At 31.7% G+C, this 22,690-nt stretch overlaps 2 protein-coding genes across 2 annotated transcripts in view; one reads left to right on the top strand and one right to left on the bottom strand.

The window, feature by feature from the left end:
• Positions 1 to 6,821, top strand: part of LOC132738174 (transcription factor Dp-2-like) — a 28,572-nt gene extending 21,751 nt beyond the window's left edge. The window contains exon 9 of the mRNA XM_060725639.1: positions 255 to 6,821. Within this exon, the coding sequence (XP_060581622.1) occupies positions 255 to 501 (247 nt within the window). The 3' untranslated portion in view covers positions 502 to 6,821. The remainder of the gene's footprint in view (positions 1 to 254) is intronic.
• Positions 6,822 to 9,403: 2,582 nt separating this feature from the next.
• Positions 9,404 to 22,690, bottom strand: part of LOC132738173 (E3 ubiquitin-protein ligase TRIP12-like) — a gene marked incomplete at its 5' end in the record, with an annotated part of 54,452 nt that continues 41,165 nt past the window's right edge. Inside the window, 9 exons of the mRNA XM_060725638.1 lie at positions 9,404 to 13,733; positions 14,554 to 14,752; positions 15,384 to 15,497; positions 16,118 to 16,282; positions 16,725 to 16,889; positions 17,584 to 17,738; positions 18,321 to 18,435; positions 19,004 to 19,102; positions 22,324 to 22,477. Coding sequence (XP_060581621.1) covers positions 13,537 to 13,733; positions 14,554 to 14,752; positions 15,384 to 15,497; positions 16,118 to 16,282; positions 16,725 to 16,889; positions 17,584 to 17,738; positions 18,321 to 18,435; positions 19,004 to 19,102; positions 22,324 to 22,477 — 1,363 coding nt within the window. The remainder of the gene's footprint in view (positions 13,734 to 14,553; positions 14,753 to 15,383; positions 15,498 to 16,117; positions 16,283 to 16,724; positions 16,890 to 17,583; positions 17,739 to 18,320; positions 18,436 to 19,003; positions 19,103 to 22,323; positions 22,478 to 22,690) is intronic.

Below are 22,690 nucleotides of genomic sequence, written 5' to 3'. Positions count from 1 at the left end.
CAAAGGCTGATAACTCATAACATGAATTTTTGCAGAATTATGGCCCTAAAAAAGGCTTTTTGAACATAAAAAATTCTACATTAGCTAGACTGTTCTTTTACTATCAAGCACTGAAAATACTGTAGCATGCTGTTTTACCAACAGCTCTTGTTTTCATAGGATCTATTGCTTTGAAATTAGTAACACCTGTAATTGACAACTTAGAACACGAGATGGTATGTTTGATCTTGTATATACTTTTTTTCTTGTTTCAGATCAAAGGTAACAGCTCAGCCCTATCCAGTCTCCCTCACATCTAATTTTCATAACACTAACAGTACTGATGCTATGGACTATGAAGTTGCCATGGCAACAGGTCATACAGAAGTTGTTTCACGCGAGCCGAGCATCGGTTCCTCGTCATACTCTGATGTACAATCAAGGGGAGTGATCGAAACCCCATCTGATGACTTTTCTGACGATGACTTTGATAGGTCAAGTCCTATTGAAATAATGACTTAGTGTTTCAACCCATTCATTCTGTTGTAGAAGAATATATAGTTTAAATCAGTAATGAATTATGAAGGAAGTCTTGGAACTGCTAGACAGGTATAAGGACTGGAGGGCAAGAAGAAATAGTTACCCAGAGTGTTGGTGTATGGAAATGCTTTGGTATAAAGAATCACACCCAAGTGTCAAAAAGTGTTGTGTTATCAGGATAGATAAGATTTCTGTTATCTACAAGATTTTTACCATAAATTTTCAATCTGGAGTAAATTAATTTAAGAGTGTTTGTTTGCAGTGCTGGCTGTCAGTTATAGATATTTTGTCTATATTGATCGGATAGTAAGACTTACCAGTAAAGCTTGCAGTATGTATAGTGTAGCATTTAGTGCTGAAGCTATTAAGAAAAAAAGAAAATTCTTTTTTATTATTTTACTACAAGAAAATAAATATTTTAGTTTATTACATGTACAAAGTGATGAAGGTAAAACAGTTTGAATTATATGATAGGTTAAGAATAGTGTTTTTAACAATGAATATTTCACGAAATTAAACCTAAGTTGGAGATATTCGATAACAGGTTTCCATAATAGACTGTGTATTTGAGACAAGTTTATGTGAATGTTTAAATCAGTATTGATGAGAAAATAGATGCAGAGCTAATGTACAACAATTATTTCTTCATTCATGTTTGATTTATATGTATTTTTATAAAGAAAAAACGGCATAAAAAATAATTAAGATATGATGACACCATAAAGTCTAAATATCTTATAACAAGAAGAATGTTAACATGGGTTTGTTAAATGTTGATTGTCAAGGATTGAATAATCATTGATACCAGCTTGCCAATTAATTTTGATGATGTTAAATTGTCTGAAACACTTATTTGGAATAGCTTAAGGGACCATAGCCTGGAAACGTCAGCAATTAATGGTCATTAGAATTGTAAAGAAAAAAATTTTTTTTTTTTTTTGCATTGAATTGCAAATTGTAGATATAGCAATAGTAATTGTGATACTTTTCTTCCAATTTTGTGAAATCTGTATGTTTTATTGTTCTCTAAGAATGTGACTATTTTTTAACCTGTGAAATGGATTCCTAAAATAACCTGTGAAATGGATTCCTCTCAAAATACTTGAGATAGAAAAAATTGTTTATACGAAAGAAATGTAAATTTGTCATTTATAAGTATAAATTGATTATTAATATGATTTATAACTGCTGAATAAGTTCAGTGTAAATGATAATAAAGTGTTGGAAAATTTGTTTTTATGTAGTATTTAACATTTTCTTTGTGAACTTGGTTCATTGAACCCCAGTAAATATTTGATTGGTATATTCAAGAACTTGTTCAGGAATTTTATTTTTCGATACCTGACAGATAGGTCAAAATGGATATTTTTTAATATCATATATAAATAAGAAAAATCTTTTTTAATTTTATTTAACAAACATCAAGTTAAAGATGATACAATTTAAAATGTCTTGATATAATTTGAAAAGATGCCAACTGTTTTGTTGATAATAAAGATACCAATTACCTAATTGCATTGAAAAATGTTAATTTGTTATATTGAAAACAACAATGTGAAGTAAATTTTCCGTTTGTTATATTGAGAGGTGCAGATCTCAAAGAATATAAAAAGTACATTTTTTGTGTTAAATTGAGAGGTACCAATGACTTTTCATACATAGAGAGTACCATTGAATTGTTAATGCTGTTTACATTGAGAAGTCACAGATTTAATGTCTTAGAGAAATCATTCTTTAGGTAGAATTGAGAGGCACTTTCTCTCTGTTACATTGAGAGGTACTATTTCTCTGTGTTGCATTGAGAGGTACTATTTATATGTGTTACATTGAGAGGTAAGATTCCTCTGTGTTACATTGAGAGGTACTATGTCTCTGTGTTACATTGAGAGGTACCATTTCTTGTGTTGCATTGAAAGGTACTATTTATATGTGTTACATTGAGAGGTACGATTTATATGTGTTACATTGAGAGGTACTACTTGTGTTAAATTAAGAGGTATCACTGTCTGTGTTACCTTGAGAGGTTTCATTTTGTTTGTTGCACTGAGAAGAGTACCATTCTTTTTATTTCATTGAGAGAGGTGCCAGTCTCAGTTATCTTGTTACAATGAAGGCACCAGTGTTAAGACTGACGAAGATTTAGCCATATTTACACTATGTGTTCATATTTTTAGAATGCTGATATTAATTTGTCCCCCCATGTTTTTGTTGTTAACTGCTTTCATGTTTTGATCATTATTCCTCGATTGTTTTTGTTTTTGATCATAAAATGGCCGCTCTTTTTTACATTATACATGCAGTAGTGTAATCAAACATAGGTAGTTGCAATTCCTATAAATTTTGCCTCTTTCTTTGAATGTATACCAGATGACCTGTTTAAATTTGCTGTATAAAAAGGACTTAATGACAGTTTTTGTAAATCTAGGTGTTAAAATATGAAATTGGCTAGATTAAAGTATAGTTTTCTTGTATGAATCTTGTATGATTTATTTGATATTACATCTATAAGTAAGAAAATCTTGTATTCCATTTTAATAAGGAGTTTTAGTTTAATACTGTTTGATTTTTGTTTTACACTTGAATGGGGTGTTCTGTTTTTATAGTGTAAAGTAAAGACAGGGTTAGAAATAGGAAGTTTTCATATGCAACAGTGAAGGTAAAAGATTTGCTAGTTAATGATCTCATCATGATAGGGAAATTTTCATCACCATATGTTCATTGTATGTCTTGGAAGAAAATCATTGTATAATTTACTAATATGTAATATTTATCCTGCTTAAGTTACTCAATCAACTTGTTCTTATCCATTTTGAAACTGCTTACTTGAATTTAAAGGCCCATTATGCCTCAGAATTGCTTTTTATCTCTCAAAAGTTTTTAAAATGTAGTGTTTTTAATAGTACACAAAAAATAAATCATTGGCCAATTCCTGAACCAGATTTTTTCATCTGTTCCTTTTAGACAATAAGTACAGTTACAGTCAATATTTTGTATGGAAGTCAAAATACTTCTTTGTTCATTTCACATTTATCCCAACTTTCCTCATGCATCAAGCATCTTTCATTTTCCAAACTATCATTTAAACATTTCAAAATTCAGGTTTGCCCTTTCTAAGGAGGTAAAAATTTAATTTGTCTTTTGAGGCATAATGTGTCTTTAAAGGATATCCTGTGGAAATAATGGAAGTTGATCGGCCATTAGTATAGACTATTCACTGACATGTCAGCTATACTGACTCTATACTGGTGACAAAAGATAGACAGTTTCAGCATGGTAAAAAAGGTTTACTTAATTTCTTATGTATTCATATTATCATGGTAGTTAATACATGAATATTTGTAAGGTGTTAATTGGAATAAATGTTACTGTTTACAATTATCTGACAGTTGTCCTGTATATGGTATTTATATTATTAAAAGCTGTTTTTACTGTATGATCATTAAGGTCACAAACACAAATACAATAAAACTTGTTGTTTTTTCACAATAAGGGGAATTTTTACATCTAGACACATAGAATGTTGGGAATTGTTTAATGTTATATCCACTGGACACTACAATTGTATGTAAAACTTGAATTCTTTTCACTCTCTTGAAAATTACAAAGCATTGTACTATAAAATGCAACCGTTAATTGCTTACAAAGTTTCTTGTTGCTATCAGAAATGACAAGATATGAATTAAGTTTATTTTTGAATTCAAAGATACAGATATTAAAGTTAGTTAACTATTTGTTGTTAGCTATGAATGGTTTAGCATTTGTTTGCGTTCAACATAGTATTTGGGTTATAGTAATCCTCCGGACCAAAAGCATTTTTAATATATGAACAGAAAATTTGTTAAGTAATTATTTTATTATAATAACATCTGTGATACAATAACATAATATAAACCCTGACCCAATGAGCCTATGAGTTATTGTTGTATGTATGATGCAGAGGAGATTAACTATATCATTTTATAAAGTTATGTCCACCCAGTCAACCCCTCAATACCCCTCTATACTGTCATGTACTACAAATTTGTTACTTGGAAATGATTTGACTGTAATTTAATGTATATTTTAGAAGATTCACCTGTGTATACTTTTTATGTTGTGATGTAGATTAGACAATATTTATCTTTGTTTATCTTTGTGATTTTTAATGGAATATTGGTTTAACTTCACTATTTCTTGCACCTGAAGAAGACATTAAAGTTGAATGTATAACAAGAGTAGCCACAACATCTGGGTTGAAGGGCCTGAATATTATTGAACTGGCAAGTTAAGTTAAAACTGAAAAATCATCAGAATTTTCCTTTATTTTGTCTTAGAAAGTTTTCTTGTCAGTGATTTACTGTAAGATATCTAAGCTATGAACTAGCGTTATGATTTGGTATACACTTTAGGTTATATTTATGCAAGTTTTCTTCAAACATAGCCAAAAAAAAAAACCAACAAAGAAATGTTGAATACAATAAGTGGCCACCAAGAAATCTGGTGTGAATGTATGTTTTAAAACTGTTAACATGATTTGCCATGCTTTTAACACTAAAGGCCAGACTTGTGTATTAGTGTAGAGTTGAAATTTGAGGCGCATCACGACAAAACCAACATAGTGTGTTTGCAACCAGCATGGGTCCAGATCAGACAGCCTGCGCATCCGCGCAGACTGGTCTGGATCCATGCTGGTCACAAACCCATTATGTTGGTTTTGTCATGACGCGGCTCATTTGTTTTTCAATTTTTGTTTTTGTGTAACCTTTATCCTGCTGAAGTCATAAGAGACTTGGTAATTTTCTTCTTGATATCTCTGAAAATTGATAATGGACAGTCCTAAAAATAGAAACTGGACAAGTTCATGTTAGAAATTCAGCAGGTGAACGGTTAATTGTTGATGTATTACATTTGTTCATACAAATAATAGGCAGGTCTATTGTAAAATGTGAGATTTTAGCTCGATGTTGATTTTGTTAAAAGTGGTGAAAGTCTAGTGTAAGAGATGATGGACCAGTATTGCTGTCTTGTTTGTTTATAGGTGTCAGGTGTTAGACTGTGTGATATTCACATTAATTGTTAAATGTATGTATAAAAAAACAATGTTTTGCCTTAAATGAAAGTAAAAATCAGGGAATAAATTAAAGAGGTAATCTAAAATATGTTTTTTATTTTGTTGTAAATTGATGTCAACAGTTATTGCTATGTACGATGTAAATTCTTCTCCAGAAAATTCTTCAATTAGTTCCGACAAGTGAATTTATATGTACTGTATTCATCAGGATAGAGGATAAGCTTGTAAGGTTGAATTTCTGGGTAAAGTAATTTGTTGACTTTACAGTATATTTGTTAAGGTCGTAGTTATAAAAATTGTTTCAAGTCAACAGAATTTTTATTTTAGGTCAGAAAAATTTTAATTTTCATTATTTTGAAAAATTTCACTGGTATACTAAGATGCAGTTAATAGGTATCAAATTTGGTTGTCAATCTTTTTTTTTTTTTTTGCTTGAATGGCTTTTACTTTGTTTCCAGATTTTTTAAATAAAAAGATTTTTTCTTTTGTCAGAATTAAATCTGCATTTATTGCTCATTTTGACAGAATTGTTGTAATTTTTCAGTGAAAATAACTGTAATACTTAGTTGTCTGATAAGTAATTTCACAATTTAGTTCAATGATTCCATTAACATGTTTTTTTATCGAGAAAGGCATTAGAATTTCTTTATGTTATAACAAAAGGAATTACAGAAGTGTTAACATTTGGAGTAAAAAGTAAATAATGATCAAAATTACGGAAAAAAAAAATTTCAATTATGAAAAAGAATAGTTATATATATACATAAATATTTTGTACTGTCTGTTGGTCAGTACAGTCTAGTGTTATTGTTACATGCCATATGTATAATGTATACTTCTCAAACATCTTCCTATCTTGTAATAATGCATCTTATCTCCCATCATTGACAACGATATGAGCTGCGCAACGACAAAACCAACATAATGCGTTTGCGACCAGCATGGATCCAGACCAGCCTGCGCATCCGCACAGTCTGATCAGTATCCATGCTGTTCACTTACAAACCTTATAACAAGTAGAGAAACTGATAGCGAACAGCAAGGATCCTGATCAGACTGCGCGAAATGCGCAGGCTGGTCTGGATACATGCTGGTCGCAAACGCACTGTTGGTTTTGTCGTGACGCGGCTCAATTATCTCATCCTTATCTCATCCTGTTGAAGTTTATTTTATCACTTTCCAGAGAACTTGTTACGATCATGTTGACTATTTTATTACCATATGCATTGAATAAATGATGTACAATTTCTAAGACTGTTCTTGTATCTTTATCAAAGTCCCCAATTTCCAAGACACAGTAATTTTTTTTTATCTGTCACTGCTCTGTGTTCGAATCATGACAGGGACTTGGGATTCTTCCATATGTGAGGAAGCTATATCCAGCTAGCTTAAGGAACAATGGTGATTCTACTAATGCAAAAATATTGCACAGAAGGGCTCCTGAGCTTTTACTCTGCCTGTAAGTCTGGAAAGTTGCCATATTATATGACCTGTACTGTGTTGGTGCGATGTAAAAGTTAAACAACAACAAATACTTGTATTTAATGTAATGTTTATGGGAATAGGCAATGCCATTATTAGTCCCCTACCGGTTTACTGGAGGGGACTTTAGGTTTACCCTCTGTCCGTCTGTCAGTCCGTCCGTCCACAAAACTGGATCCCGCGATAACCCAAAAAGTACTGAAGATATTTTTATGAAACTTGATATATGGATAGATGGCAGTATGGAGATTATGCACATCTTTTTCTTTTCTTCCTATGTTGAAAATTCTGGTTGCTATGGCAACAAATAGACTGAAAATATGGCAAATTTTACACATAACCTGGATCCCGCGATAACGCAAAAAGTACTGAAGATATTTTTATGAAACTTGATATATGGATAGACGGCAGTATGGAGATTATGCACGTCTTTTTCTTTTTTTCCTATGCTGAAAATTCAGGTTGCTATGGCAACAAATAGACTGAAAATATGGCACATTTTACACAGAACCTGAATCCAGTGATAACGCAAAAAGTACTGAAAATATTTTTATGAAACTTGACATATGGGTAGATGACAGTCTTGAAATTATGCACATCTTTATTTCTTAAGGTATTTTCTTCAAACTTTAAATATAAGTTGCTAGTCATCAACCACATCATGTGTGACAAGGTTTACAATTCTAGCACAAAATTTATCAGAATTACCTCCCTTTAACTTAAAATTTTCATGAAAAAAAAATGTTTTTTTTTTAATAACTTCTTTTTTTTCTGAATGTATCTACTTCAAACTTCATATAAATGTTTCTTATTATCACTCAACATTTGTGAGAAAGTTCAATACTCTAGCAAGACTATTTCCAGAATTATGCCCCTTTTGAACTTGGACTATTTTTCGAGAAATTGGTAATTTTTACTCCAAGTTCCAACTTCTTCAATCATGATAGGATTTTCTTCAAACTCCCACATCATAATAATATGACAAGGTTTATAAATCTAGCATCCATATTTCCAGAATTATCTCCTCCTTAAACTTTTAATTTTTCCTATTCGTTCTTTTACTTTTCACTTACTTCAAATTCAAAATAAACATTCATTATTCATACCTTCATTACTAATTGTTCTTTGTTACACTCACATTATGTATGACATCTTGCATCTTTATTTAAGAGTTATCTCCTTTTTAAAAATTTTGCTTTTAAAAATGTTATATTTTGATAACAGGGATGTTTAAAAAATAACTTTAGAGTGTCCTTCAGTCCGTCTGTCTGTCTGTACATAAAAACTGTTTCCTGTGATCACTTTTAAAGAACTTTTTCAACAAATTTACTTAAAATAGAAGCATAAGTGAATGGCCAATGGCCCTTCAGAATGTTGCTGGGGCTCTAGCCGGTAGGGGACTTATGGATTGCTTGCAATACTATGATAATTGCTTGTTTTACAAAGTATCAAAATTCTAAACTGTGCTGTGCCAGAAAAGATTTTGGAGTAATACAATATATTTTATTTTTACGACTGACCCTGTACAAATACACTTATGCATTAGATTTATTTTTGAATGCCACTCATACAATTTACTTGGAGCACATGTACATACAATCATTAATACAAAGTTTGGGGTAATTTGTAAATCAACCCCAATGACTGGTGGAGTTCATGATTAAAGAGATTGTGCATAATGATATACAACATGATCATGAAAACTTGACTGACATCCAGCAATTCAAATAATCTGAAATTCAAGAAAATAATATTTGTTGTACAGTTTTCATTCTGCTATGTATACTAACATCCTTTTAAATGACCCCCAGAGAGGAGTGAGCTGACCCCTGGAGCATAATGTATTAAACTTTTGTGAAAAGATCGCAAGTTGATGCTTCATGCAGAATATTTATGCTTTGTTGGGAAATTCCTAATAGAAGTGTATGTAAACTACAGAACCACAAGGCAAACCAATCTTTACCTCAATATAATAATTTATTGAACTTTTTGGGGTCCAATGCTACATGCCAAATATCTTTGCAAGATGAGGTGCGTCCTTGGCCGAGAGGTTAAAGTTGTCGACTTCAAACCACTAGTCCCTCACTGCTGTGGGGTCTTATCCTGAAGGGACTTTGGATTCTTTCATGTGAGGAATCTATCCAGCTTGCTTACAGAATGTAAACATCAAGACAACTCCTTAATAAAAGCAATTTCTCACATTCACCAAAGCTGGACAGTTAACACCATATATCCCGTGTTGGCGCGACATAAAAATAAAACCCTTCCAAAAAATAAAATCAAGATAAAAAACTTGATCATGATTGAGGGAAGGTGGTGAAATAAAAGGTACCAAAAATAAAATAACAAATGTTTTTCACAATTCTTCACTTTAATTATATCTCTCTATTAACATTTTTTTTTGTTGAATATCAAACACAGTATATTAAAACAGTCAGACAATTAGTTGAAATGTATTGATGAATCAATATCAATATACAATGATGTGAGAGAGAGAAAAACAAGCAAACTTCTTTAGTCTAAAGTAGAGAATATAAATGATTCTTTCATGAAATTTGTGATAGTGGTCAGTCTCCATAAATACAACACACTTGTCACGTTGGTGCAGTAACTGATTGTAACTCCTATTAACATTTAGAAGAACTAATTCCGTTACTGCACTAAGGTGATGAAATTATATTGTACATGAATCTCTTCCTATACTTACATAAACACCCATAAACTACTACACCATGTAACATATTTTAAGACATACACAAGATAACCTGTAACAAATCTATATAAACTTTACACCCATACCCCATTTTATTTTTCAACCTAGTAGCTTTAAAAACGATTTATTTTCATTTGTACTGAACTGTGAATTATTAAATGCAGTTTATAAACTTAACATATTTTGACATCTGAAATAATGATATGTGGGAATAATTTGTCACCTTAGTGCATAACCAGTTAACTCTATATATAAGTAAATAGGAGTAAACCTGTTACTGCACTAAGGTGACAAATTGACAATGCTTTCTAGGTTTCAATGTTAAAAGGTGAAACATTACAATTCTAATATAGCAAGGTCACCTATAGTAGCATTCAAATAAATCATCATTATGTTTCCTAGCCATAATTCAGAGCTAAAAAGAAACTCCTATAGCCTCTAGGCCAGAATTGAACTCTACTATTGCTTCAAGATATATCAGAATTGTTATGTTCCTTATTAAGTTTTCAGATTTGTGACATCAATAGTACATATTTCTTTGCCCTATATTTTACCAGAATGACTTGTGATTCTGCATTTTACCACAATGATTGTGACACCGTATTTTACCACAAAAACTAGTGGAACTGTATTCTACCATATTTTACCACAATGACTTGCGACACTGGTATTTTACCACAATGTTTTGATACTGACAATGGGGTAAACTTCTGACTAATCTACATTCTTGCCTTTAGGAAAAAAAAAAACAACACAAATCAAAGTACAAACTTAGTTGGTTATGAATTGAACCTTCACAGTTTCTTTTAAAATCTAAGAAGAGTATCTCAAAGTAATTACATGATACAAACTTCATATTGATCTTTTTACAAGAAACTTTCAAATGAAAAATAAGAGGAAATTATGACAATGAATGAATGAAACATTTTATAAATCAAATGAACTGAACATAAAAATGATCAATTGAAGATATTGAACACAAATATTTGGTAATATAAAAAAACAAAAAGGAGAACAAGAAAAGGTTGTCAAAAATGCGTTCTTTTTCTTTCTCAGAAACTGTTTATACTATTATGATAAGAAACAATTCTGTTACATTCAATCAATGAATATACTGGATAACTTATGTCTCTATATGAAATTATAAGAGTGCTACTTAAAACAAACTTTTTTCTTTCATTTAATCATTAACATTATTGTCAGAGTAACATATACATATTAAATTACTTCTATACCTAAAGTTACCCAAAGATAGCCTTATAACAGATTTGCCTGTTTTGAATCTGGAAATGTCCATCATTAGGATTAATGGATTTTTGTATAACTATTTGATATGAAGTATTTAGTGAACAGTCTGTACAGTATGTGCAGGCTGGCCTGGCACAGATAAGTCACCAATCACAGAAAACATCAACACAGCCCTGTTGTAGAATTGTTTCGACTAGAAAATCAATACATCAAAGTTTTAAATTTATTTAACAGTGATGACCAAATACATTTCCATGAGAATTAATCTATATAATTTACAGCACTTACATAGCATAGCCTTTGGAAAACATTGAAATATTGTTAAAATTACACTCTTGTATTAATACATAGAAGAAAATAAATTCTCTCAAAAACCAATCGCAGGTTTTCTACTTGCTAATGAGTAACTATTTTTTTTTTGGAAATATTCCAGGGCACTGAAAATAAACAAACACCTTATGAAAAATAAAATTGAAAGCATTTCCAAGGCATGATGGGCCTTTAAGGTATCAGGGTAATACAACCAAGATTTATTTTACCTGTAACAACCAAAATGCAATCCGAATATGTAACTTAATGTTTTACTTGATAAAATCAAACTGTTATCATTTTTCAATAATGAACAGGACATGTTTCTTACTTATATTTCAGAGTTTAATTCGTGACAGCACCTGTATATTTATCATAACGGAGATCCGACTGCATTTACACAGTTAAGCACATTTCTTACTAGGACTTATTGCTCGTTACTTAACATTCTCCTAAAATAACTACATCACCCCTCTATACAATTAAATACCTTTGTTAAATAAAACATATTAAACCGACCTAAATTAACATGTGAGAACAAAAAATAGAAAACAACATCTAACGAAAAAAAGCACAATAAAAAAAGAAAATTTAACTCAATACAAGATTATTATGTTGTAAATTAACAAAAATACATTAATCACTTTAAAAAAAAGAAAAATAACAACAAGAATATTTACATCAAATTGTATACCCAGGGACAAAATTCGTTATACATGTATATGATGTGGACAACTTCTAACACCTACATAGAACCATTTATTCCCATTCACACAATGAAATAGGTTTTCAATTTAACAACAATATATATTCAACCTTTTTCCAAACAGATTTATAAAACAATTATATTTTCTTCCACTATTTAATCATCTAAGAAAGCATTTCCTACTCACAAAATGGTCTTTCATACCCACCATATCGGGATGCGTTCAAAATTAACTTTCTAACAAAAACATATTAAGTCATTTTCAAGCACCCTTAAACTACTAGGAGGCTACTCAACAGCATGGCTTTATCAGAATATAATAAGCAGCAAATCTTAATGTAAAGCAAACCTCAACCTGAACATACCAAACAAACAAATTATACATGATTTTTGATGTAGCTACCAAGGTAATTACTATTTTTGACTTTTTAGTTTTGTCTGAACATACCACTTAATCATTACAAGTCTGAGTTAAGATCTCACTATACCAAGCCGGTCTTAATCTGTGTATACCACATAAGCCTTAAGGTCTGACTGTACTGAATCTTTAACAAAAAAATCTAAACTGAAAACTTCTCAGGAAATGTTGAATTTGGACTTAATTTTGATACATTCACAGATAAACAAATGCTAAATAGAAATAACACTAGAAAATTCTGAATAAATGTTTCAATATTCGAATAAAAATTGTACAGCTACAGTATAGTGTTTGCTGGAAATTAAGGGCAAAGCAAGTGTGAGGCAGGTTTACACAGTTATTGATGAAAGTGAAAGTGATGATATCACTTGGCAAATATTTGAGATTGTGTCGTAATACGCTGGCATGATTTTAATTGGAAATAAATAAAAAAATCTTCTCAGCAAGATGCAGGACACGCCCCTTGATACAAAACACATCCCTTCAAACTGAGACACACCCCCGTGACAAGTTGATTGGCTTACAAATGGTGAACATTGGTAACAAGGCGCAACTAGTTTAATAAACATTAGTCCTAAAAAATTGCTTTTATAATAATCAAACTGTGTTACTTTACATCCAGGTGCTTTATATTGAGTGTATATCCATGACAACTTCTCAACAAGTATCTACAAAGTTTCTAGGATGACTATCTACAGCATAGAGGAAATAAAATGTTCCAATGCTTCATCAATATGTTTTAAGTTCAAAGTTTTGTAACAGACCGGTTTGTGAACAAATATTACCAGTGGGAAGAACAATCCAATTACATTTTGAATTCATTCAAAATTACGTAACGTAAAAGAATCCTAAGGACTTTTCCTTTCAATTTCAAACTGAATTAAATTCTAATTTTCAAACCTATCCCGCAGCAAGAAAAGATCAAATCATTTTCTACGTCAAGATCATATACTGCAATTATTTGCCTTTGCATGTGAAGAAATGGAGCTTATTCTATTATTTTAAAAACAATCTAAATTTCTGTTCCAATTCTTTTTTTTTACATGGTAAGAATACATCATTATTATATTATAATTTGACAGAATGATGAATCATGATAGATGGAATGACAGCTGTCCTTCACTAGCAGCAAGATGTAGTTTGTCACGCATGATCTCCACTGTGGAATAGTCTGGCAGTTTAAGATAATTTACACATGTCATTACTGACGGGAGAAAACTGTCTGGATTTTCTGTTGTTTCAAAACTTTTGCGAACAATGGTCAAAGGCGGACTAAGACTACGGAAACCTGAAAGAAGAAAATAAATTTTTTCAAAAGATTTCATGTTTATCTTGTTGATCATAACCTTGTTTAAGTGATATTGTAACATAATAATAAGGGATGTCACATTTATTCGTTTATTACCGGGTCAGCTGGTTTTTAGCCTTAAACCGGATGCAAATTTCATAACCAGTAACCGACGTTAGATGAAAACCTTATAAATTTTTGATTGATTTTAAACATTACATTTGTTTCTTTATGTGAAGATATAATATTTTGTATTTTAATCTACTTTTTTGGTAACATGCTATATTATCTTGCATGGTACAGTCCTAGTAGACAACAGTTACTCCATAATAGAATAAGTTTTGAAATTATTGTCAAGTACAACAAAGTACACACAAATTGTGCTATCTTTATATGAATAAAAAAAAGTTAATGTCAAAAATCAAAGAATTCTTTTAGTATGGTTGGTTTTACGTTTAATACTGTTATTAAATTGCCCTTTAAATGGTTAACATTTCTGCTAACCATGACACCCTTAATAATAATATATTTCTTGATGAAAGCCAAGGTTTCAATCTATATATTATTACAAAGAACAGACATTAAAGTTAATTACTAACCATCTTTTCTTATGCAAAAGTATTCAGTGTTAAATCACATAGTTTTTGGCAATGACCTTCAACTCAGCCAGCCAATACAGCAAGTTTGATTATTCTATTAACATAATAAACCCCCCCCCCACATTATTTCCTCCCACTATATGCATTTCTTTCAAATTCATTGGCCAATAACTTTATTTATAGTACAAATACTAAAACAGTATGTATATGAAGTAACAAACCTCCAACAGGCAGTTTTGGCGAGCCTGTCACAAACTGTAGGAACATTCTTTGTTCATCAGGTGTATATGAACTGAGTATCTCGTACAGGTATTTTACAGCACGACTGTCGTGATTATATCCATGATCTGGCCGACAACATTCCATTAAAACTTTCGTGTCCCACAATTCCTCATTGTGACCACAAAATAGTAACTCCAACTGGAAAGCAAAGAATGATAATGAAACAACCTTGGCAGGTAGTATTATACAGTGCATTTTCACCCTATAATTTACAGCCAAATAAAAGTGGTTTCCCACAGCCCAAAACATGTTTAATAAACCCTTAAAATGCTATATTTTCTGCTGTGCACTATGACTTAACAGCAACTCGGCAATATGATAATTTATTTGACTGAAATTTATAGAACTGAGCCTAACTACTTGCTAATTGACAATACAAATGGTTTAACTATTTATCAAACAAGAACATATGTTCCAAAAATGTCTTGTGTTTAAAACTATACAAATGTTAATACAAAGCACAAAAATATAGCTACGTTTATATCAATACTGTAAAAATCATTACTAGTATTATAGTTTTTGTGGGAAGGTCAATCCAATGAAATTTTACCCCAACAAAGACGTCTGACCATGTCTCATTTCTATATATTACAAAATCGAGTTGTCACTTTTCTGGCTGATTATTGTGTTATGAATATATACAGTATAAACTTATTTTTATATTAGGATAAATGTAATTGAAATAAATTTTAAAATCCTAAAATACCATTACTTGCCTAATTTGTGAATCTATAAGATTACTAAAACATTTTCTACAACAGATTCTTACCTCTTCTGGATAGAAACTTTGTAGAGAACTAAGAGGGAATACTGACTCGAAGCCTTCCCTTAATGAATCAAACTGTCGTGATACACCTTCCACTAGACTCCAATGTGTCACCAACTACAAAATTATATATGTCAATTATACACTTATTTCCATATGCAAAAGAATTCTTCGAATTCTTCCATTTCTACAAATTGCTGAATTTAAATTGAGCAATGAAACTGGTCCAAAGTTTATCATAATTCATTGTAGAAGTATTGAGAAAGTGAAAATAAGTCTTAGTCATACAATTCCCATAAAGTTTTATGATTATATAAAACTTTATTTTGGTAATTAAAGTTCTTTACTTAGTAATCACATTAAAATAAATCTGAATTCTTAATGTTTTGGTGTTTTTTGTTTGGTTTAAAGTTGCACCATGACAGTTAAGGTCATATGGCGACTTTCCAGCTTTACTGCTGGAGGAAGACCTAAGGTGCCCCTCTGTACATTATTTCAGGCATGAACATGCACCCCGAGTAGAACCACCAACATAAGCTTTCTCACATGAAGAATCCAAACAAGCTGGCATGACTCGAACCTTCAGTGGTCAGTGGTGAAATCATAATTCAGCTTAATGTATATATATATGAGTTTTCTTATATAATGCTTTTTTATTGCTTGTTCTACTGTCATTGTAAAACTAATCATATTTCAAAGGAAATTTGGGTGTATTGAGTTTGAAAGTTTGTGCCTACCTGCAAGTATTCCTCCAGATTTTCTAATGTAACACGTTTATCCTTGCCTCCCTTTTTCAGTTCTATATTAGGATATCCGGGTAAGGTAAAATCTAATTCGAGATCTTCTATACTGCATCCATCCATTGTTAGATTGTCTAGAGCCAGTCTTCGACTCTCTTCTGTCTATAAATGTTAAATCAAATACTATTTAGTATTTAGTTTCATTGGTAAGATTATATATTAATATTGATGATAATATTGTACCAGTACTAAACAGTCCCCCCCCCCATAGTTATCAGAGCTCTCTGTCTATTATGGAGTAATAGTAACTTAACTGAAGGATGGGGGAATTTTCCCCTTGTTTTCCCTTTTATGGAGATATTAATGACATTTTTTTTGCTGCACCTTATATAATTTTCTAAATCAACAGTAGTAAAAGGCAATTTATTTGCAGTCATCAGCACTTACAAGGGCATCACCTAGACACCATATAAGAGGTAACCGAATGTATTCCTGAGACAAGGCAGTACTTCAAAATCAGAAACTCTCAGAAAAATTTTGCCCTGCAAATCACTTCCAACTGTATAAAGCGTAGAAATAAGCAGTTGTACATAAATCAACTTACATGAGATTTATCAGCCATAATTCTCTGCTTTTGTCGTAGAATATCTTCAAGCTGATTGAAAGACTTAGAAACAACCTGATCTATATACTGTAAATCACTAGATGTCAAACTATGCTCCTGTCCCAGCAACCATTTGAAGAAAACTCGGCTAAATGGAATGTCCAGCTGCAAAAAAAATATATATCAATTGTAATTGATAGAGCATTATAATATACATGTACAAGTTAATAGCTATTTATCACATAACACTTAATTGTTTTCAAGATAAAGTAACCAATACTTATCTTTAAAATACTACACATGTTTAATTACACTTGTTTCAATTCATATTTGATACTGTTGTACTGCTGAGGCCAAGGTCCAAGGAATTAATAGCCCAAGGAATTAATTTATTAGTATCATTTTTCTAATGGATTTAGCATACACCCACCAGAAATCTAAATTTTGATCTTCTGAGAAAACAACAACAACAAGGTAAATGCTACAAAGCTGTGCAAGGAAACTAACATATGACCTATTTTTTCCTTGTCCCCCCTCCCCTTCTGGTTTTAACACTGATTTTAACGCATGTTTTTGGTCATATCTTGGCTGTTGATCCATCTAACCAGCTTTACTGGATAAGTAACAAGTAATTACTAATTTCTCTGAAAATGAGTGACTAATAATCCCACATAATTTCTAAATCAGGGTTGAGTCAAATAGTCATTACACTCAACTAGGCACACCTGGATTGATAATCCAATGCTATTGAGCCAAGTGGGCTGACATGACTAACCTAAACACTAAGTATATGATATACATGTACAATTATGCCACTATTTTAATTTCAACAAGTCTAAGAAAATTTAAGTTGTATTACCATTCTGGAGTCCATGAGAGACTTTGCCATTAACTTCCCTAAAAACTTTGTCTTTGCCTTCATCTTATTTACCACAGTTGCTTTTGTGTTTCTTGCCAAGGGAACCGGGAACAAGCCACAATTAGAATGAATGTACTGGTTACCAGTCTCATTACCTGTAATTATATAGACATTAGTATCTGTACATGAACTGAAGAAACAGCTTGCATGTTTTTTTTAAACAATTTTTCTGGAGAGCTCTTAAGTTAATATTTTTCTAAAGTTGATATTTTTCTAAAGTTGATATTGTTTTAATAAACATAAAACCACTAAGTCTATAAGAATCAATATTGTGCACCAGCTTGTCTATGAACGTTACCACAAGTCACATTTTCTAAAATTGTATTTATTTAAATCCAGTAAAATAACACTTTCATAAGTAAAATAAATTTTTGATATAACTGACAATAAACTAAGACAAATGGATGTTGAATAGTACCAATGTAACATAGAAACTGAGTAGCGAATGAAGATATCAAGTGAAATTATAATGTTCTGTTGTTAAAATAAGACAATTTCTTGCATTTTTTAATATATATATATATACTCACAATAATTTTTACCCTGAAAATGAATAATACAGATCCTATAAGAAAAACCTTCACATTACAGCTATTAACTTGGGACAATAGCAATTTAACCTATATAACTTTGAACCATTTTAACAAGAGTCAATGACTTATAAGTAAAGCAAATACCTGACGAGTCTTTCTCCACAATCACGTCACCTCTCCACAACTCTAGATCAGCTCTCTGTAGGTCTCTAGACACCAACGCATAGAACTCTAGTGTTGGTCCTAACCCAGTACCAACCTGTAATGATTAACATTCAACATTATAAAAATTAGTTAAGAGCGGGCCTTTTTCCTTCTTTAGCAGGGGCTGCTGAAGGGCAGCTTCCCCTAGAACAATTCCTTAAAAATCATGTAGTTTTCCCCAAAAATTAAAATGACAAAGTTTTTTTGCTGTCAAGCAACTTAATATGAGGTCTATGGTTCTATCAAGGTGCACACTTGAACCAAAGAGCACGCAGGATCTTGCTCTACAAAGCTGGAAAGTCGATTCCTATCCCACTTAACATGTGAACAGTGACAATGAAAAGCCTACTAAGCCTCAACAAAATTTTACAACTACACCATTCATTATAAAAGCATTAAATTAAAACATACCATTGCATATACAGTAAACTCCACTTTTAACGAGGTTGCTTATGTAATGATATAACACTTAAAATGATGCTGATGCAGTGGTCCCAACTCATTGTTTTCAAATTGGTTGCCTATTGGATATAACGATATCCGGATATAACAATATAAATTTGACTAGAATATTGTTATAAGAGGAGATTACTGTACAGTTAAAGTAAGAAGTAAAAGAATACCTCATTTTCATATTGTATTTCGAGCATTGCCCGGGAACTAGCTAGATCTTCCATTACCTTCTCCGCTTGTTTGAGCAAATCTGTTCTATTAACCATACGCTGAAAATCAACATCAAATATCATTTTTAAATGTTAAATATTTACCTCTTGGAATACCAACAACTTTAAAATCTTGTAATGAATTAAGCCATACACCTTGTTTATTGCAAAGTCTAAGTGATTTAAAAATAACATGAAACAAGAACGTGTTTGTTAACACAAATGCTCCCGGCTCAGATTCTTGACAGTAAAAATATTTTTAAACAAGAGCTGTCGGTAGGACAGCACGCTCGACTATTCTAAGTGCTTGATAGTAAAAGAGCCTTGATAATGTTAAATTTTTTAAGTTCACAAAAGAGCTAATTTTTTTTATAAATTCATGTTATAGGCCTTAGAGAGAGTCTAATTATACAGTATTGGCTTGACTATTCGGAAGGTAATGTCACAAGGGTGTTTTATTGAGTATAATAATACTAATTACCTATGAATACATAAATTTGACAGAAAAGGTACAAAGGCTTGTTATTAAGATGTTTTATCAAGTAAATCACTGCTTTATTATTATGAATGCATAAAATTGTCCCAAAAAAAAGGCACAAACCCTTCAGTAGTTTTTGAGATAACAGCTTACAAGCAAAACTTTACCATGAATCTCTAAGTTGAAAAAGGGGAGAAAAATCAGCCTAAATGCAAGATAGAATTATGGATCTTTGTCAGTGACCTACAATTATGACCCTTAATGCATATGTGAAGTTTTAAATAAATATTTTTTATAGTTATTGAGATATGTAAAACTTGCATGTAAACATTAACCAAGAGACTAAGTAGAAAAGGGGATATGAATCAGCCTTAATGTAAAATTGAGTTATGGAACTTGGTCAGTGACATACAATTATGACCCTCCAATTATGACCCTAAGTGCATGTGTAAAGTTTCAAGTAAATATCTTTGAAGACCTTTAACCAAAATTTCTAAGTTTCAAAGGGGCAATAATTCTGCAAATATTGCAGGCAGAGTTATGCAATTTTGCAAACTGATGAACATTGTTACTATAAAAAAAATATTTTAAATTTCAATTGAATATCTCCAGCAATAATTGAGATATTTGACTTTACAAAAAATCTTTAACCAAAATTTCTAAGTTCCAAAGGGGCATAATTCTGTCAATATTGTAGGCAGAGTTATCCAACTTGTCAATCTGATGTACCTTGTTACTATGAATAAGTATTGTAAGTTTCAATTGAATATCTCCAGCAATAATTGAAATATTTGACTTTACAAAAAACTTTAACCAAAATTTCTAAGTTAAAAAAGGGCATAATTCTGTCAATATTGTAGGCAGAGTTATCCAACTTGTCAATCTGATGTACTTTGTTACTATAAATAAGTATTGTAAGTTTCAATTGAATATCTCCAGCAATAATTGAGATATTTGACTTTACAAAAAACTTTAACCAAAATTTCTAAGTTAAAAAGGGGCATAATTCTGTCAATATTGTAGGCAGAGTTATCCAACTTGTCAATCTGATGTACCTTGTTACTATAAATAAGTATTGTATGTTTCAATTGAATATCTCAAGTAATAATTGAGATATTTGACTTTACAAAAAACTTTAACCAACCGCCACGCGGACGCCGACGCGACTACAATAGCTCTCATATTCTTCGAATAGTCGAGCTAAAAATCTATTTTTGACATTGGTGACCTTGACCCAAATGACCCCTTACTAAAGGAAAAGGAAGAGGACCTCCCTTGGTATGACTATTATAAACATGAAAGACATTAACTTAAAAATAAAGGCTGTATGAGCAGAAATGTTTGGATTTATTTTTTTACACAAGTGACCTTGAGAGGACCGTTAAAGGTATCCACCTACCAAATATGAAAGATATCATTAAATAAATTAAGTAATTAGGTGAATTTTTTTGATAAATCCAACTTGGCGGAATAGGTTAACCATACAAGGCCCTATTTTCAAAGTGATAAAAAGAGAAAATTACTGGGAAAATGGATGGCACATTTATATAACTTGGCAATATCATGTACATTGTATTGATAAGTGTGAAAATTATTAAGCCATTAGTTCATATAGAACATAAGATATTTCCAACTTGCCGCTTTAGGTTAACCATTATTCATTTTCTAAGTGCTGAAAAGGGCCATAACTTGGTGCAAATGGAAGCCATAGTTATGTAACTTTCCCAGATCATATACTTTGTATGGGTTAGTAAGTGTGTAAATTATGAAGCCATTGGTACAGGTAGAACTTAAGAAAAATCCAACTTGCCGTTCTAGGTTAACCTCGTACGGACAGACGGACGGACGGTTCAATTACTATATGCCAGGGGGCATAAAAACATTCACACTTTAAGACATAATAAATATGAACCTATTTGTCATTAGTTAAAATATACCGTCAAACTTGTCATATGTATCTTTCCATGGGACTATCTAAATAGCTCACACATTAAATCCAGGTCAATAAAAAGTTTCAGGTTTACTTTATGAAAGTTTGCACATTCTTTTCTCTTGTATAATACAATTTACATGTATTATAGTAAGTGTTTTAAGTGTGCACAATAATCACTAATGGACTTGATTGTAACAATAATGTCTTGAGCGTTGTTGTGTCCAGTGCGAATAACATTTTTTATCACACGATATTGACAAATGTACAAAAAGTTGTTTAATTAAGCTGTATGTGTGGTACTGGACGCAAAATTTATGGTTGTTAGTCGCGTTAGACAGGGAGTCATTTAATTCAATGTCTTTACATAGTGATTTATCTTGGGCGGTCTGAAATAGGGTCATATACGACAGGAAGTTGTTTAAATCAGTGAGTCGCTATGGCAAGTTTGACTGTAGGTTCCATTCAGGGTGTGTAGCACCACTGCCATACATATTCAAATGTGCCAGACGATCTTTGTGCACACTGGTCACATGGGTAAATCAGATGCAGTCAACAGGTACATTAAAGAAGTTTATTTCCTGAATTTAGCAGAAAAAAACTATCATACTATAAGAGCAGCGTCATGACAAAACCAACATAGTGCGTATGCAACTAGCATGGATCCAGACCAGCCTGCGCATCTGACCAGTCTGATCAGGATCCATGCTGTTCGCCTTCAAACCTTATTGGAGTAAGAGAAACTGATAGCGAACAGCATGGATCTTGATCAGACTGCGCGGATGTGCAGGCTGGTCTGGATCTATCCTGGTCGCAAACGCACTATGTTGGTTTTGTCGTGACGCAGCTCAATTGTAAGAATATGAGAATTACCTTTCGTTTATCTAATCTAGGAGCAACTCTGTCACTAGAATCATTGGCAGTGGTATCAACAGAGTTATCCTGTAGTCTTAACAACGCTCTATCTCTGTCAAATGTTGTTGCATAGAACAGCAACTGGCGAGTATCAAATGGGAACAGGAATGGTCTGAAAAAGAAACAGGATCCAAAACATTGTAATAATGTTCTTCCATCTGGAGTATATACCTAATTTAACTTAACACTTTCTATTTGATAAAAGGTACACTTATTTATTTAAATATAATCTATATGTTACAAGTAATAAGGTACACCAATATTTCATGTATTTAGACCTTATTTAAACTCCATTTACGATGTTTTTTTCTACTGAAAGAAGGGA

Source organism: Ruditapes philippinarum, unplaced genomic scaffold (genome assembly GCF_026571515.1).
Source record: "Ruditapes philippinarum isolate M1 unplaced genomic scaffold, ASM2657151v2 ctg2373_1_1_1_1, whole genome shotgun sequence".
Lineage (NCBI taxonomy): Eukaryota > Metazoa > Mollusca > Bivalvia > Venerida > Veneridae > Ruditapes > Ruditapes philippinarum.
This window is presented reverse-complemented; position numbering and strand designations above follow the sequence as displayed.